General features: G+C 50.3%; 1 protein-coding gene across 1 annotated transcript in view; it reads right to left on the minus strand.

Moving 5' to 3' along the window:
* Positions 1-17863, minus strand: part of SPTBN4 (spectrin beta, non-erythrocytic 4) — a 70238-nt gene that overhangs the window by 11554 nt on the left and 40821 nt on the right. The window contains exons 19-25 of the mRNA XM_022585624.3: positions 17471-17734; positions 6480-6704; positions 5561-5650; positions 2754-3032; positions 2531-2661; positions 1459-1663; positions 678-1058 (exon numbers count right to left, since the gene is read on the minus strand). Of these exons, the coding sequence (XP_022441332.2) occupies positions 678-1058; positions 1459-1663; positions 2531-2661; positions 2754-3032; positions 5561-5650; positions 6480-6704; positions 17471-17734 (1575 nt within the window). The remainder of the gene's footprint in view (positions 1-677; positions 1059-1458; positions 1664-2530; positions 2662-2753; positions 3033-5560; positions 5651-6479; positions 6705-17470; positions 17735-17863) is intronic.

Here is a 17863-nt window from a genome sequence, read left to right on the forward strand (position 1 = left end):
ACCCACCATGTAACCACTATCAGTCTCTCTGCCTGATTTCTAACAGTCGTCTGTACGATGCATATACAATAACTGTCCAATTTCTACCTTCCGTTAGACCTGCAACCCAATTTCCTTCGGTTCTACTGCTTGAGTCCTATTAGGCCCACAGCTTCATTTCCATCTGACGTCTCAGATCCACCTCCTAATTCCTATCAGACCCACTGCCTGATTCTTATTAGCTCTGATTTCCATTCATTAAATCCAAACCCACCAAATTTCTTCGAGGAAAATCATGTGATTTCTGTCAGAGACCTGCTGCCTAATTTCTATCTGCCCCACAGCCAAATTTCTCTCAATGCCCTCGCAATTCCTTTTAGACTCTCCATCTGGATTTGGGTAACAGTTTCTAGGAGAACCCCTGCCCAATCTCCACTGGAAACACTGTCTAATTTCTATCAGGCATGCTATACCACTTTTCTTCCGTCACTGTCTGAGTCTATGCAGCATGCCATCAGTCCGTTTTCCACCTGCCACATCATGTGATTTCTCCCGGTTCCGTGGTCTGTTTTCTATCTATCCCACCATCTAATTTCAATGTGGTCCACAGCCTGATTTTTGCCTGCTCTGCTGCTCCCATCCCTTGGTCACACTGTCCAGGCCCTCCCACCTGTCCCTCCTGGCCGCCAGCTCCCCACCTGGGACACGAGGAGCTGCAGGTCATGTTCAAAGGCGCGCAGGGTCCGCTGCATGGAGCCGGCGCTGGGCCTCGGCTCAGGCGGGGTGGTCAGGCGAGGCAGTCGCCTCCGCTTCTCCTCGATCTGTCCTTGAAGCTCTCGGGCATCGCTGAAGAACTTGTGCAGCTCCCGAGAGGCGGCCAGCAGCTGGGCCCGTGTGCCCATTAGCTCCAGAAGCTCGGCCCAGGCCTCGTTCAGCCCGTCCTTCCACTCAGCCATGGTGGCCGCCGCCGTGTGGCCGCCCTCGATCAGCTCGTCCACCATCTGGTTCACTGCCGCCAGCCGCTCCCGCCCTGCCGTGCCGGTCTCACTGGCGAACTCCGAGAATTTCTCCTGCAGCACCTGCCACCAGGAAATGGGGCCCCAGCGTGGGCAAAGGTGCCGTACACGCCAGCCCCCTCCAGCCCACCATCTTGTGGCAGGTGAGAACAGCAACAACACTAATGATGACAATCAACAAAAAATACCCAACACTTACTGAGCGCTCATTCTGTAGCGATAATAGTAACAGCAAGAATAAAAATAAGACAACAAGAGTAATAACTAACACTGTGTTAGGCCCTGTGTGTGCTCGGTACTGTCCTAAGGGCTTTACGTTATATTAATCCATCTGTGTCTCAACAGAGCCATGCGGTGGTGCTATTACAATTCTCCTATGATGGATGGGGAAACTGAGGCCCAGAGAACCTTAGTAGCAGACACAGCGGCCACTGGATCATTGCTCCTTCCTAATGCTGCTCACCGTGACGTGCTCAAAGTCCTGGCCGAGCTCAGGTGAGCCAGCTACCACCTCCTTCTCTGCGATCCAGTGCTCGAGCTCGTCCACCTGGCGGCTGAGCTGGTACAGCCAGTACTGCTGCTCCAGGCCCACCCTGCGTTCCTCGCCCAGCTCCTTGAGTGCCACGTACAGGCGGTCCACCTGAGACTGCCGCCGGCTGATCTGCTCGCTGCTGGGGGACAGGCAGGGGCAGGGATGGAGCCCCCTGAGACTTCCAGCACAGAGCTCTGACCCCCTGCCACCCCCCGCCCCAGCTCAGGGCAGAGCTGTGCAACCCTTCAGGCAGGCCACCCTTCAGGCAAGGTTGAGTCCCGTCAGACTCCTTCATGCGGGACTCTGTTCTGCAAGCCTTGGATGCAGCCAACCCAGCACTTGCATCTCAGCGCTCAGGGAAAATTCTGCTTTCCTAAGCTCATCACCCCCTCTCACCCCCTCCCAGCCTTCCAGTCTGTGGTCCCACACTTGGCCCCTCCAGCGACCTGAGTGGGACTCCAGACCCCCTACTTGGGTCCCCAGACAACCCACCTCACCTCCAGTCCCAGTCTCCAGGCTCAGGCGGACAGAGGTCTAGCTCTGTGCCTCTGTCTCAGATCTCACCCCTCGGCCCAGCCTCCTAGATGTGGGCCCTGCACTTAAACTCAGGGAGGCCATATGACCCGCTGTCCAAGAGGTCTCAGGCCATGCCCAATCCCAGTGCTCCAGGCTTTTCTGTCCTAGGGAGAGGACCCTTCTCTGTCCTGAGCTCTTACTTCTCCCCTCAGACCTAGACATCACCCCCCTCCCCTACACTCAAATCCTAGTGCTCCCGGCCCCACCCCCTCAAACATCCCTGCGCAGCGCTCCTCTCTTCCCGGCCCCCAGCCACTTGCCAAAATCCGAAAGCACCAGCCCGGGGCAGTGAGGGACCCCACCCCCACCCCAATGTCCAATCCTGGCCTTGCCCCAATTTCCAACAGCGAAGCTCCAGATCCTGCTGGATCATTCCCTAAGAACCGGCCCCGCACCCTTGCGTGGCCCCGATCCCCCGCCCGCCCACCTGTCCGGGTGCCCCATCTCCAGCAGCGCCCGGCACTGGCGCGACAGCTGCGCGATGCTTTCCTCGTAGTTCTCCACGCCCTGCTCCAGCTGCAGGTGCTTCTTGAGCAGCTGCAGGGTACTCTGTTCGTCCTGGGGGCACACGGCGCCCGCGATGAGGAGGCAGGGGCCGGCCCCGGGCTCCAGCGCCCCCAGGCCCCCCCGCACCCCCAGCCCGGGCGCACCTTGCCCTTGTCCTCACTCATCATGAGCAGCTCCTGCTCGCCCAGCCACGCCTCCACCTCGGCCACGTCGAAGTAATACTGCTCCACTTGGAAGGCGGCGTCCAGCACCTGCTGCCGCCGCTCGGCCGCCTCCCGCAGTCCGGCCCAGGCGCTCTGCAGCTGCTCTTGGCCGCGGCGCACGGCCTCAGCTTCGGGGCTGCGCAGCGACACCAGGGCGCCCGCGCGCTCCAGCACCTCCTCCAGGCGCGTCCCGTGCGCCTGGATCTCCCGCCGCAGGCCCTGGGGGTGGGAGTGGAGAGGAGCGTTCAGAGGGCGCCTCCACGACTGGCGCCGCCCAGGAGAGGATAACAAACAGCCGCAGATGGCCCACCACGTGCCGGGTACCACTTAAGCATTTTGCGGTTCCTCGCTCACCCATCCCCCCGCCACGTTGCAGGTGGGAAAACAGGCACGGAGAGGTGACGTATGTTGCCAGAGAACATGCAGCTAGTAAGGGGGTGACAGGATTTGAACACAGGAGGCTGGATCCAGAGACTCTGCTCTCAAACAAGATGCCCGATGATTGCAAGATTACCCCCCTAATGGTTGCAACACAGACCTAAACACAGGTATCATTTACATGCATATCATTTACATACAGTGAAGTGCACAAATCTTAGGGGTACAGCTCGACACATTTTTACACATTATACACCTGTGTACCCAGATCAGGATACAGAATTCTTCTGTCACCCCCAGAAGGTTCTCTCCACCAGCTCTGTAATTGCTGAGTACTTTAGTTAACCTCTCCTATGCCTCGGTTCCCCAACTGGTAAATGGAGTTAATAATAATAGCCAACACCAAGTGCCTGCCAGACACTTTGCTAAGTAAGGGCTTTGCATAATGTAGCCACTCTTTTTTTTTTTTTCCTGCCACACCTCATGGCATGGAGCGGTTCGCGGTGGAAGCGCAGAGCCCTAATCACTGCGCTGCCAGGGAATTCCCTGCAGCCACTCATTTACTCCTCACTCCAACGCCAGGAGCCAGACATCATTCTCATTTTACAGATGAGGAAACTGAGGCACAGGGAGGTTGAGGAACTTGCTGAAGGCACATGGCTAGTGGCGGCCCCCTAATATCTACCTTGTGGGGTTGCTGTACTGTGGAGCACTTAGAACCGTGTCCGGCAGGCAGTAGGTGCTCAGTCAACACCAGCGGCTAGTATGTGTTTAACAGCCCCTGTGTAGCCAACATTCTCTCACACACACAGCTGAGCTCCCCCAATTTTAAGCATTAAGTGCACTTGATCAGTTTCCTCAACTGTGAAAACGATGGGCCAGTTTTGTTTGTTCCCAACACTGTTGACAGCCAGGAGTATTTTCATCAAGATAGAAAAACAAAACTCAAAGCAAAACTCCAGCCTCTTAAAGAATTCCACCAAGTGCAGCATAATCACGAATCTTTCCAAAATAATTTCTGTACTCACCTTCCCACCATCCTTCAATGCCCTATTCTCCCAACTTAGATTTTTTTAAAAATAAAAGGTGGTAATGACAATACCTACCTCACAGGGTTATTGTGGAGATTAAATTAAATAACTGATATAACCCCCTAGGACAGTATTTGACACACAGTAAGTCTTTAATCAATGTATTACTATTATTGTTATCATTATTATTATTTTTTTTTTGGCCATGCCACGTGGCATTCGGGATATTAGTTCCCCCGACCAGGGATCGAACCTGTGCGTGCCCCTACAGTGGAAGCGTAGAGTCTTTTTTTGGGGGGGGATGGGAGTTGTTTTTTTTTAACATCTTTATTGGAGTATAATTGCTTTACAATGGTGTGTTAGTTTCTGCTGTATAACAAAGTGAATCAGCTATACGTATACATATATCCCCATATCCCCTCCCTCTTGGAGCGTAGAGTCTTAACCACTGGACCACCAGGGAGGTCCCATCACTGTATTATTATTACCCCTCTTATATATGTCTTACTTTGGGCTTTGGCGAGAGAGTGGCTTTGATCAAAGGGTTCCTCTGCAATTGAGTTCCTCTGCAAAAGGGTTCCCTAAGCAACTGGAGAACCACGGCTCTAGACCAAGTCTCTACTTATTTAGATGTGGAAATTGAGTCTCAGGGAAGTAAATAAAGGTCCAGAGATTTTTAGCAGCTCAGAAGCCCCCCACTGTGCTCGGTGTAGGTGTCAGCCCTCCGATTATCTCTGTCCTCTCTCCCTATAGGTGTCTGCGGTTCTTGTTGGTTTGTTGTTTTCTTTTTCGTGGCCCAGTAGCCAGTGTCCTTACTTCTAGTCACAGGACCCTAATTTTCATGTGGGGAATCCCCCTGTCTCCATCTCAGCCCAGATAAAGTTAAGGCTGACCCCACCTACAGGTTCCAAGGGCGAGCCCTTAGTCCAGACCAGGCCATTCAGAGCTGTCTAAATCCCTGGCCACCATGATTAGTTCAGTGTGGACATGTGATTCAAGTTGAGTCCAAAAGAGTTATTCCTGGGACTACTGCTGAAATTACTGAGAGAGAAAAATTCTCTTCGGTTTTACTGGTGGGATATAAACTTGAATCTGTTGGAGTTCTTTTACCAGCAGGAGAGGAGAGCTGGCCTGAGAACAAAGCTAACAGGAAAAAAAAATGGAAATGAGAGATTCATGACATCTTGGAAGCACCTAATGCATCTATCTGCGGTCCACGGTCTCCCCAGTTACAAGAGCCTATAAATTCCCCTCTTTGGCTTTAACCACCTTGAGCTGTTTTCTATCATTTGTATCCAAATGTGTCCTAACCCACTCCCTTGCCATGGCTCTGCTCACCTGGTTCTTTTTGATGTACTGCTGGACGGCCTGCAAACCACTGCCTCGCTCTGTCTGCGTGGCCAGTGGCAGCCGCTCCTGGACCCATGCCTGGAGAGGAATCAGGGATAAGGTGAAGGGAAGGACACAGGGAGCAGCGCAAGGACCCCTCCCTCCCAACTAAGCTGTAAGCATCCAAGTCTCCCCGGCATCCAAGCCCCTTCCTCGCCTAAAAGTCTGCTCACGTCTTCAGCCTCCTCTCTGGACATGTTCTGTCTTGCTCTCTGCACTCGAGCCAGGCTCATGCTTACCTCTGGCCTTTGCACAGGCAGGTCTTGCTTCCTGGAATTCCCCTCCCACTCCCTCAGCAGGCTCCCTCAAATGTACTCTTCCTTCACGTCTCAGCTCAGACATCCCCTCCTCCAGGAAACTCTCCCTGACTCTTGAACTTGGCCAGATGCCTCCTCCCGGCTTTCACAGCCCCCTGCTTCCCCATCACATTCCTAACCACACTGGGTTGTCACTGACTTAGGACAAGTCTGAATGAGCAAATTAGTGAATGAGGAAATGAATGGATGAGTGACAAGTGAGTAAGTGAATAATAAATAAATGAGTGAAAGAATGAATAAAGGATGAGTGGATGAATAAATCAATAACTTCATGAATAAATCAATGAGTGATTGAAAGTGTTAATGAAATGTGGAAGAGTGAATTAATGAGTGAATAAGTAAGTGAAAAAGTTAAGGACTGAATGACTGAGTCTATCTGCTTATTAGTGGATAGGTCCCTCAGCCATCTCCACCCTTGAACCCTCTTAAGTCCCATGGCCCCGCCCCCATCCCAGTCTCCACCCCCTCTGCCCGCTGGCCCGCCTCTGGCCTCATGCCCCGCCCCACCCTCGCACACCCCTCCCGCCCCAGATCCCCGCGCGGATCCTCACCAGCTCGTCCTCGACGTCGTGCGCCACCTGGTGCAGCTCCTTGGAGGCGAGCAGCAGGCGGCGGCGCTCCTGCAGCGGCTCGAGCAGACGCACCAGGCGCTCGCCCACCGCGTTCTGCCGCTCGCCCACCAGCTCCTTGCTCGCCGGCTCCAGCGGCAACGCCGCCGTCTGCGCCTGCAACTCTCCCACCTCGCGGTACCACTCCTCCACTTGAGACTCCATCGACTGTAGGGACAAGGGTAGGGTCAGCAGGCCCCACCCTCCCTCCTGATCCCGCTGTGGCTCTCCAGTACCTTTATGGTGACAGCCAAACCCCTGGTCGAGGCCACTATTCCACTCTCCCCAGGCCCAATTCCTTCCAGAAGCGCTGCCCTCCTCTCTGATCCTGCAACCCACTAAGCTAGTTCCTGTCTCAAGGCCTCTGCCATAACTATTCCCTCTACCAGCCATGCTCTTCCCAGTCAATCAGATTTCAGCTTAGCTGTTACCTTTTCAAAGAGTCTTTCCTGACCCCCTGGACTAAAGTGGCCCATTAGTTCATTAGTTCTCAGAAAAACCCTTCGAGGTTGGTGGTATCCCTATGTTACAGAGGAGGAAACTGAGGCCCAGAAAAGTTAGGTAATTTGTCCAAAGAGTCAACCTTTCCAAATATCAAAAATCAATACAAAGCTATAATGGTTGATGTGCCACAGGGATAGACAGAAAGTGGAAAAGCAGACCCAAATACACAGGAGAATTCATACAGTTTATAGATGCCATTTCCAACCTCCGACGAAAGGATGGGTTATTCAATGAATGGTCAGGGGCCAAGTCGCTGACCAATTTAGCTGGATCCCTTCCTCACTCTTTATGCTGAAAATAATTCCAGATGGATTAAAGACTTAAGTGGAATAAGTAAATCCATAAGGCATACTAAGGAAACCGGGTCAAATGCTTTTATAATCTTGGGATGGAGAAAATCTTTCCAAGCACATAAACCGTAAAGGGAAAGATTTATAAATTTGGCCACAAAAAATACTTTTGTTTTTAAAAAAATACTTTTGCAACAACCTAAATTTCTAGATTAGTTAAAGGCAAATAACAAGCTGGAAAAATAGTATGTGTTAGAGCAAGGCACTAGTTTCTTTAACAGTAAAAGAATTCCCTTTTATCCTTCTTCCTTTGTCTCTGCAGCACTTAACCACCATCCGATAACTGTCTTTACTTGTGAAGCCTTTTTTAATTGGTCTCCTGCTTCTGGAATGTTAGCTTCATGAGGGCACAGGCTGTGTCAATTCACCTCTGTATTCCCAAGTGCCTAGAACAGTGTCCAGCATGTAACAGGCCTTCAATTGCGGTTTGTTCAACGCACAAATGAATGACATCAGCAAAGAGAGATCACCCAAAAGAGAAATGGGCATTAGATGTGAACAGGCAACACAAAGAAGAAAAAATAAGCGCACGAAAAGATTCCCAGTCTCACTAATCAGCAGGATAATACAGATTAAAACAAGGTATCCTTTTCTATTCATCAGATTGGCAAAAATTTTAAAGATCAATAATATCTAGTGTTGGCAAAGATACAGGGAGATGGGCACACTCAGCCACTGTCAGTGGTGGCGTAAATTAGTAGAGCCTTTTTGGAAGGCAGTTTGGCAGGTCCTATCAAAATGCAACATGTGTCAAAATGCTTTGATCCAGCACTGGCACTTGCACTTCTAGGAATGTATTTAAAGAAACACTGGCACAGGGACTTCCCGGGTGGCACAGTGGTTAAGAATCTGCCTGCCAGTGCAGGGGACATGGGTTCGAGCCCTGGTCCGGGAAGATCCCACATGCTGTGGAGCAACTAAGCCTGTGCGCCACAACTACTGTGCCCGCGCTCTGGAGCCCGCGAGCCACAACGACTGAGCCCGCATGCCACAACTACTGAAGCCCGCGCCTAGAGCCCGTGCTCCACAACAAGAGAAGCCACCGCAATGAGAAGCCCGCACACCGCAATGAAGAGTAGTCCCCACTCGCTGCAACTAGAGAAAGCCCATGCACAGCAACGAAGACCCCACGCAGCCAAAAATAAAATAAATAATACTAATAAAACTAAATTAACAAAAAAAAGAAACACTGGCACATACGCACAAAGATGTTTGTCTGAGGATGGTCACCATAGCAGAGATGTTTGTCCAAAGACCTCATCATAGCAGAGCTTATAACGGGGAAAAAAAAATGGAAACAACCTCGATGCTCGTCAAGATTGAAACGGTTAAACAAATCCACATCAGTATTGAATAATACCCAAGATTTACTGTTAAGAGGAAAACAATTTGAGAACATACTTATGAATAGATATTTGTAGTGGATTACACATGCATAAAAATTCCCTGGAATAAACAAGAAATTAATAACAGGTGGTACCTATTGGGGGGATGAGAATTTAGTGAATGGGGACAGGGATGAAGGAGAGACTTTTCACATAGGATTTTTTATATAGTTTTTGATGTCTGGACCATGATATTTATTTATTCAAGAATTTAAATTAAGCATGAAATACAAAGAAAATGAAACCATTGGTAATCCATATAGGTACATCTATTAACACATAGAAAGAGACCTAGAAGGATGCACACCAAATTATAGTTGAAGTCCCCTTTGCAGTGTGGGATCCGGAGGCACGTTGAAGTGAGACTTTATGTTTTACCGAAGATATCTAGGTTAGTAGGATCTTCCCCCCCCCCAAATTTTATGTATTGTGTGATTCTAAACAGATGGGGGAAGTCTAGAAAAGAAAACAAAATAATGAAATTAAGTGGTAACAGATTACAGCAAAAGACTGAAACCCAAAGCTGGAAACTTAAGAACCAAATTAAGACTTTTGTTGGGAGGTTCTGTAGTGCAGAGGGGTTGGTTTTGCCTGCCTAACATCCGTCCCTTCCTTTGCAGCACCTGAAAATCCACTCTCAGGTCCTGAACTTCTTGAGGAACTGATAAAACCTAGAGGGCCAAGGTGGCCACGTGATCTAAACCTGGCCAATCAGAACACTGGGTCAGGGATGGTCCTATTACCTAAGCTGGGCCAATGAAAACTATTCCTGTTTCCTAAGGGGCTGATGAAACCAAGCGGTCCAAGAATGGCCATGTGAGTCAGGCCTGGTCAATGAGAACACTGAATCACCCTGGCCACAGGGATTGGGTAAGAGATGGCATGTAACCTATGATCAGCCAATGAAAACTCTTCCCACTTTTGCTGGAAAGGTGTGTGAGCTCAAAAGGGGTGGTCTCCTTCTCATCGTATTCCTAAAGGTAGAAGAACACAGACCTGGGATACTGGAGACAATTTTGCCACCAGGAGGGAACAGGCTCCCCAGTGACGAGGCCAACACAGAGAAAAGCAGGGTGTAGAAACAAAGACAGAGAGAGATTCCTGAGGACGTAATTTGAGGAACTGATCCAGCCATGCCCCAAGCTCATACCCCCTGGATCTTCCAGCTATGTGAGCCAACACTGTCCCCTTTTAGCCTAAGTCCTATGAACTGCACCCCAAAGAATCCCAGCTGATACAGTTCACAATCTGTAGGAGTCATAAAAATGGGTAAAAATCAAACCTTATAACAAGTCAAAACCATGTACAATGGAAAAAATATTAAAGGCACAATTATAAGTGGCAGAAATCAAAGAAAAATGAAATAGTCATCCCCCAAACTTTTTCGCTAAGAAAAACATTGTAGTGATGTGTAGAAAACTAAAAATGCATTAGAATTCAGGAAACTTTCAATATAGTCTGAAATATGCAGGTTATAAGTTCCACTTCCCCATGAAATGAAAACTCCTCTACCACCTCTCCAGCAAGTGGCCGTGTGACCTGAGATGGAATAATTCCAGGGGCTGCCACTTTTCTACTTCTACAAAAATGCCACGTATTTTGAACACCCATTTAATGTGTATCCTTTCCTGCAAACATGGGCTAAGGATACAGAAGTACAATGGTCCTTAAACACATGAAAAGATGTTCAGCCTCCTTCAATATTTAGGAAGATGCAAATTCAAATAACTACAAAAGAATATCTTTCACTTCTCAGATTAGCAGAGGTGAAGAAGCTTGCTAATACCTAATGATGTCCGCCATGTGGGGAGATGGATGGCTCTCACAATGCAGGTGTGTCCACTGCCGTGTCAGGAGGACACTTGGCAATATTTATGAAAAAGTTTAATGCATACACATTTTGGTCCCAAAATTTTACTTTGAGGATTATTATCTACAGAATATTTGCATGTAGGCTCAAATACATATGGACAGGGATGTCTGTTGTGGCATTATTTATACTAGTGGAAGATTGAAAACAGCCCGAAGGTTTCTCAAAGGCTGGTTAATGACATTGTCAAACTACCCCTGGAATACCATGCAACAGTTTAAAAGGACAGACTATATCCTCGATTTTGTGACAAGGAAGGATGCCTAGGGTGTTTTGGCAAGTGAAAAGGCAAGCTTCACTATAGTCTGTATGTCATGTGTATGTGTGTGGGTATGCAGAGAATATTTCTAGAAGGATAGAGCAGAAACAGTTGAGAGCAGTTACACCCCTGCGGAGTGGGACTTGCATGTGGAGGAGGAAGGAAGACTTCACTTTTCACGTCATACCCTTCTGTTTGAACTTCTTGCCATAGCAGCAATAATGGGTAACACACCCTGATTGCTCTAAGCGCTTGACAAGAATGAATTCGTTTAATCCTCACAACAGCATATGAGGTCAGGGAAGATGGGGATGTTTGTACGGTTCACAACTGGAGCCCAGCTCCTGGCTCCATGCCTGGCACACAGTAAGTCTCCATAAATGCGTGTTGATTTTGTTTGTTGGATTGGTCACCGTGCTCTTCTGCTTCTCTTGGTATTAAAGGTTAACATTAAAAAAAAAAAAGGTAAACTAGCTTTAAACGTTAAAACCAAAGAAACAACATGGATGATTCTTGAAAACATTGTGAAAGAAGCCAGACACAGAGGACAATATATTGTACGATTCCATTTACGTGAAATGTCCAAAACAGGCAAGTCTGTAGAGACAGAAAGTAGACTAGTAGAGGGAACTAATGGGTGCGGGGTTTCTCTTTGGGGTGATGCAAATGTTCTGGAATTAGATAGTGGTGAGAGTCACTTGACTTTGTAAATACACTAAAAATCACTGAATTGTACTCTTTAAGAGTGTGTATTTTGGGAATTCCCTGGTGGTCCAGTGTTAGAACTCCATGCTCTCACTGCTGAGGCCCTGGGTTCAATCCCCGGTCGGGGAACTAACATCCCACAAGCCGTGCAGCACAGCCAAAAAAAAAAAAAAAAAGATAAAAAAAGAGATTAAAGGTAAAAAACAAAACAAACAAACAAAAGACAGAAGAGCCTACTTCCAAAAGAGCTTCAGGCGCTCTGCCACATGGTGACACACAAGCCCTGACCCCCACATCAACCTGATTCCTTCTCGGATCCACCTGCTGTCTTCCCATATTCCAGCTGGGGAGACTGAGGCTCAGAGACGATCAATGCCTGGTCCAGAGTAAAAACTGCCAGAACCAGAATTTGAACCCAGGACCAAGTGACCACGAAACCCTAGTGGCCCTCAGTCACTCTGCTTCTCTGTAATTGGGGATGATGCGGCTCAGGAAGGTGGGGTCACTTGTCCTCAGTCACACAGTAGGAGAACGAGGGTTCAAACCCTGGACAGTGTAGCTCTTGACTCTGGGCCATGATGAGCTAGATGAAGAAATGTGGGGCAAAGAGAGTGTTTTCTCGGCCAGAGGAAAGAGCCTGGCTTAGGGTGGGAGGCAGTCTTTATGGACTCAGCTCAGCAGCTGCAAAGACTCCACGTGCATCTTCCCCTGACTGGTCCCCCTTAGATGGCAGGAGACCAGCCCCCCACCTCCCTCCCCAGGCAAGAGCCCACGGCTGAGCCAGGCCAGCTGGTCAGACCCCTGGGACTGGGAAAGCAGGGGTTTGGGACTCTACCATCTGGCCCCTCGGCCGGCAAGGACAATTGGAGGAGGCCCTGAAGGAGGACTCTGGGTCACATGGCCTAGACCTGGGAGGCGGGGTTCCAGGAAGGCTGCTGCAGCAGCTGGGCTGGGGGACAAGGGGAAGGACACGAGGAGGACACAGGGATGAGGAGAGATCAAGGGAGAGGGGCAGAGATGGAGAACTGAAATGAAAAGAGACGGAGAGAAGAGAGTGAGAGAGTAAGACAGAGAGAGGTAAAGAGACAGAGAGACAGACAGACAGGTGAGAAAGAGAGAGAAAAAAACTAAGAGAAAGAGAGACACAGAGGAACTGGGGGAGACTGGGAGACAGGCCCAGAGTGAGGCAGAGGGGGAAGAGATCACTCTCACAGCCACACACCCTCAGACCCGGAGCCAGCACTTCCCCCAGCCCAGCCTGGCCCTGGTGCCCTGAGGGGTAGAGCAGCGAGGAGATGTGCCCGGCTGGACCGACCCCCTCCCTCCTGCATATGCACAGTGTCTGGGATCTCAGGCAGGCCCCAGGGGACAGCAGGGCCTTGGGAGGCCGCTCCCCTCCCCAGTGGCAGCTCCTGAGGCCCAGCTGGACTCCATATGGGGGCCTTGGCCCACTGAGTCACTCCCCACCTCGGGCTCCCTCTGCTGGGGAAAGGGGCCAGGAGTCCTGTGCTGGGCCTACCCATCGCTGCGTGACCCCCCCCCCCCCGCCCCACCCCCCGCAGGCTCTCATCTGCCCTGGGCCTCAGTCTCTCCCTTAAACAACGGGGACCTCACCTCCTGGTCCCCAGGGCTTGGTGGGCCTAACCCCCTCCATGTGGAGGGAAGAGCCGGCTCTGCACTTGTCTAGGGCAGGAGGCCCCAAACCTTCCCTCTGAAACCTAAATGGCCAAAAAGGGAGACAAGGATGCTCAAGGTCACCAGTTCCCCTCAAAATGCAAATGCAAAGACCGCAGTGAGATATGCTGCCTATTCACCAGACTGGGAAAAAAAATCTAAAAAGTCTGCCAACACCAAGTGTTGGCAAGCATGGGTAGAAACAGGAGCTCTCATTTGCTGCTGGGGCGAGAGCATTAAATGGCATCAGGACTCAGGCGAGCAAGCTGTCACACAGGTGAACTATAAACTGGCAGTTGTAACTTTCGGCACTATATTAACGTCTCATATGGCACCTCCCCCCGCCCCGCCAAATACATTTTTTAAAAGCTCCATGGATGGGGGGAAGTGCCAAACTGGAATATAATCAGAAACAAATGAAACAACTATTTCACATAAATAACAGAATTGACGGAAGGCAGAGAAATAACCCAACTTTTGAACACAGTATAGTGACGATGTGCCCTCTGGTGGAAGGCAATTAAAAATTTAAAACCTGTAGGCAAGAATTGTCTCTTAGTTAGATTTGCTGGGTCAGCAATTCTGAAACTACATCATGCAGTACGTCTTGTAATCTTTACAATGTTCGTATGAAATCACTACTGTTATTATGTTCATTTGACTGAAGAAGAAACTGACGCACAAAAAGAGAAATAATTCCAAGTTAGCCAGTTGGTAAGCCACAGAGCTGGGCTTGACCCCAGGCAGCCAGGCTCCAGCATCCATGGCCTTGACCTTGGCATGTACTGCCACCCAGAATCCCGCTGTCACCAAATGGCTTAGCATTAGGGTCCTTCCCTTTGCACAGAGGAGGCGCCTGAGGCTCAGACCAGAGGCAAAGCCACGTGCCCAACATCGCACACCTAGTAAGTGGCAGAGCTCTGATTCAAACCCACACCTGCTGAGTCCTGAGTCTGTGCTTTTACTCACTGCAATAAACTACTGAGGAAGAGTTAGTCATCATCGTAAGACAATGAATAATCGTAGTAATAGTTGCTGCTGTGCTGGAGGTCTCCATTTGCCCCTCCTGACCCACAGTCTAAGCTTCTCCATCCTGCTCTGTGCCCCGGGGTCGCCGGGGGCGGAGTGGGGTGGGCTGACCTGTATGGACCATAGCAACTGGCTCCCCTGTCTTCTGGCTTCCAGGTTGGCTGGGCTCAGGATTGGCTACATAATTTGCAGGGCCCAGTGCAAAATGCAAATGCAGGTCCCTTGATTCAAATGTTCAGAATTTCAGAACAGGACAGGGATTTCCCTGGCAGTCCAGTGGTTAAGAATCCACGCTTCCACTGCAGGGGGCACGGGTTCTATCCCTGGTCGGGGAACTAAGATCCTGCATGCTCCGCGGCACGGCCAAAAGAATTTCAAAACAGGAGAGCAGAGCATAAAACCGAGTGTGGGGTCCCGTGGGGCTGCACCCATGAAGTAAGTCCTGTGAACGTAGCGGAGGGGACCTATCATTTCCCGGCTCCTCCCTGCAGCAGCGGCCATTCTTGCCTAAGGGTCTCCGCTCCTTCCAGGTGACTCTGCACCCCCTGTCCTCCCCCACCCCCCTCACCCCTGCCCGGAAGTAAAGCTCCCTCCTATTGGCCCCAAGGCTTCCCCATTCCCTGCTCACACCTTTGTCAAGACTCTCGATAGGCCCTCTTCAAATCGTCCTCAATGGAGCATGCCTTCTGTTTCCTGTTGGGATCCTGACAGTCACAGATCCCCATTTGCTGGGAACTCACCACATCCCAGTGCACACCTTCACCTGGCCCTGGGATGCCCGCGCTGAGGCAGTCCTACTTAAGATGGGATGACAGAGGTTCAGAGAGGGACTACACTTGCGCCCTGGCTGGGATTTGAACCCAGGTCTGTCTGCCACCCCTTAGGGCTTTCATCACTTGGCCCCTAGCTGCTACTACTCCTTGCTCCCTCCTCTGTCTGACCATCCAGGCCACCACTTGTTTCTGCCGATATTCCAGGTGATCCCTCAGAGCAGACGTGGGGCCGAGTCATCCCTGCGTGACCACTGCCTGCACAGCTATGGACCTCAGGCAGTGATGGATTTTTCAGAGGCCAGTGAGAGGGTCATGTTCCCCACTATGGTCTGGGAGTATCGAGGGAGGAGGGTGGATGGGAACTAAACGTGGTCCTGAATGGCCACTTGGTGGCTGTGTGACTTTGGGAGAGCCAGGACTCTTTCTGTGCTGTGGTTTCCTCACATGTCCAGTGAGGATAAACCACAGCACTTCCCTCGTAGGGCTGCTGGGGAGGAGGGACAGGTTATCAGTGGCTGGCACAGAACACAGATCAGCGGTTCTCAAAGTGTGGTCCGGGTACTCCTGCGGATTCCCAAGATCTTTTCAAGGGGTCTGCAAGGTTACAACATTGTTTAAAAAAATACTAAGCTGTTAATTTGCCTTTATCCCTCTCATTCTCTTCCAGGTGCACAGCAGGGTTTTGCAGGGACCGCATGACCAGTGCTATTGCAAGAGACACTGAATGCAGAAGCAGAGGTGAGAAGCCAGTGCTCTTTTTTTTTTGGCCACACCGGGTGGCATGCAGGATCTTAGTTCCCCGACCAGGGATCAAACCTGTGCTAACCACTGGACTGTCAGGGAATTCCCTCCAGTGCTCCTTTAAGCCGGGCATGAAAGGGAGCTGCAACGTTGAAAACGATGCCAATCTTCTGTCTACATTTTTTTTTGTTGTTTTGGAAAATATAGTTATTCTTCATAAAAGAATGCTTTGGGGTTCATAGGTGATTGATTTATTGTTGTTGTTTTTAAACAAAATCGATCGTTTAAATATGTCCAGTTTTCATTTTTAATATAGTAAATATTAAACACGCAAACAAGCTCTTTGGGGTCTCAGTGATTTGTAAGAGGTAAAGGGATCCTGGAGACAAGGCAGTTGAGAACCGCTGGGGTACAGAAAGCAATGACGTCCCTGACAGCCTATTCAGATCTGTTGCTCTTTGCTTCTTTGCCCGTCTTCCTCACCAGAATGTGAGCCCCACGGGGGCCAAGAGTTTTTGTCAGTTTTGCTTACTGCTGTATTCCAGAAAAGCGCCTAGCGTGTTGACATAGGTGCTCAATAAAGATTTGCTGCATAGATAACTGAATAAATACTAATTAGTGTCATGTGCTTTTATTATCAGTCGACTTTTTTTTTTTTTTTTTTTGGCCAGACACTGTGTCGAGCACTTTAGAAGCATAACTATGCAGGAGTGATGAAGAGTTGAGGGACCTGGATTTGAATCCAAGCTCTGCCATTGGCTACCCTGGGCCGTTAGTTCACCTCCCAGAGCCTCAGACATTGTTCCTGGGATGTAAAGGCAGGAGTTGTCACACCTTGGGAGGTGAGACGCAACTCCTACATTCGCACCTCCAGTCAGCGCATCAAACAGTAAGATACCAAGCACCACAGGCTGCCAGGCTAGGAGCAGAGATAAAGCAGACACGGTGTCTGTTCTCTAAGAGCCGCTGTTTTGTAATGGAGACACTGGCTAGCTGTCTGTCCTTGGGCCAGGCGCTCTACCTTCCGTGCCTCAGTTTCCCCGTTGGTCAAATGGGGGATAATAACAGTACCAATCTCTTAGCGTTGCTGGGAGGGGTCAGTGAGAACTCGGCACAGAGGCTGGTGGGGGAAGCACTCCATGAATGCCGTTATTTTATTCATTTATTTATTTTGGCTGCCCGAGTGGCATGGGGATCTTAGTTCCCCCACCAGGGATCGAACTTGTGCCCCCTGCACTGGGAGCGTGGAGTCTTAACCATCGGACCACCAGGGAAGTCCCATGAATGCTGTTACTATTCTATGCAAAGCCAGCCCCCTACCTCTGGGCCTTGGTTTCTCCATCCAGGAAACAGGTGTCAGGGTCCTGGAAAACCCTCAGTGTGCTTGTTATCTACCTACTGCTTTTTGGCTCTAAATCTTTCCTCCTCCTTTGTACCCCCTTCCCTAGGGGTGGTGGGTGCTTCCAACAGTGGCTACTAGCTGGACTGCCTCAGTATTCCCCTTCTGTTTCCAGCTCTTCTAACACATTTGAAATAAATCCCTATCTTAAATCCCCTCTGTCTGAAATACCTCAACTGGGATCTGACCCTGACTCTGGCCCCACTGTGTTTAGAAAGCCCCCGTCTGTGTCACCCAGGCCGTACCTGCAGCTTCTTGAGCTGGCTGTTGACAGTGGCCAGGTCCCCACCAGGGTCCACATCTTGCAGCTGGCTTTCCATGTGAAGGAGCTTCTTGTCCAGCTCAGCGAAGCTCTGCACCAGCTGGTCGGCTTTGCTGGCCTCAAAGAGCTGCCTCGCCTTGGCCTGGGTGGTGCTCTCCAGCTCCGCCCAGCACTGCCGGATCTCACCCAGCTTCTTCCGCACCGAGGCTGCCAGCTCTGGTTTCTCCTGCATCAGTTGCTGGCCCTCCTGCCCCAGACGATGGGAGGCAGGAAATGAGGGGGAGGGAGTGGATGGTGGGGAGGCACAGAGAAATATGGGGGCAGCAGAACATAGGGAGAGACGTGGAGAGAGAGACAGAATCAAGGAGTTGGAGAC

This window comes from Delphinapterus leucas, chromosome 20 (assembly GCF_059928025.1).
Source record: "Delphinapterus leucas isolate spDelLeu-1000000601 "Yukka" chromosome 20, BTC_Dleu_Yukka2, whole genome shotgun sequence".
Taxonomy (NCBI): Eukaryota; Metazoa; Chordata; class Mammalia; order Artiodactyla; family Monodontidae; genus Delphinapterus; species Delphinapterus leucas.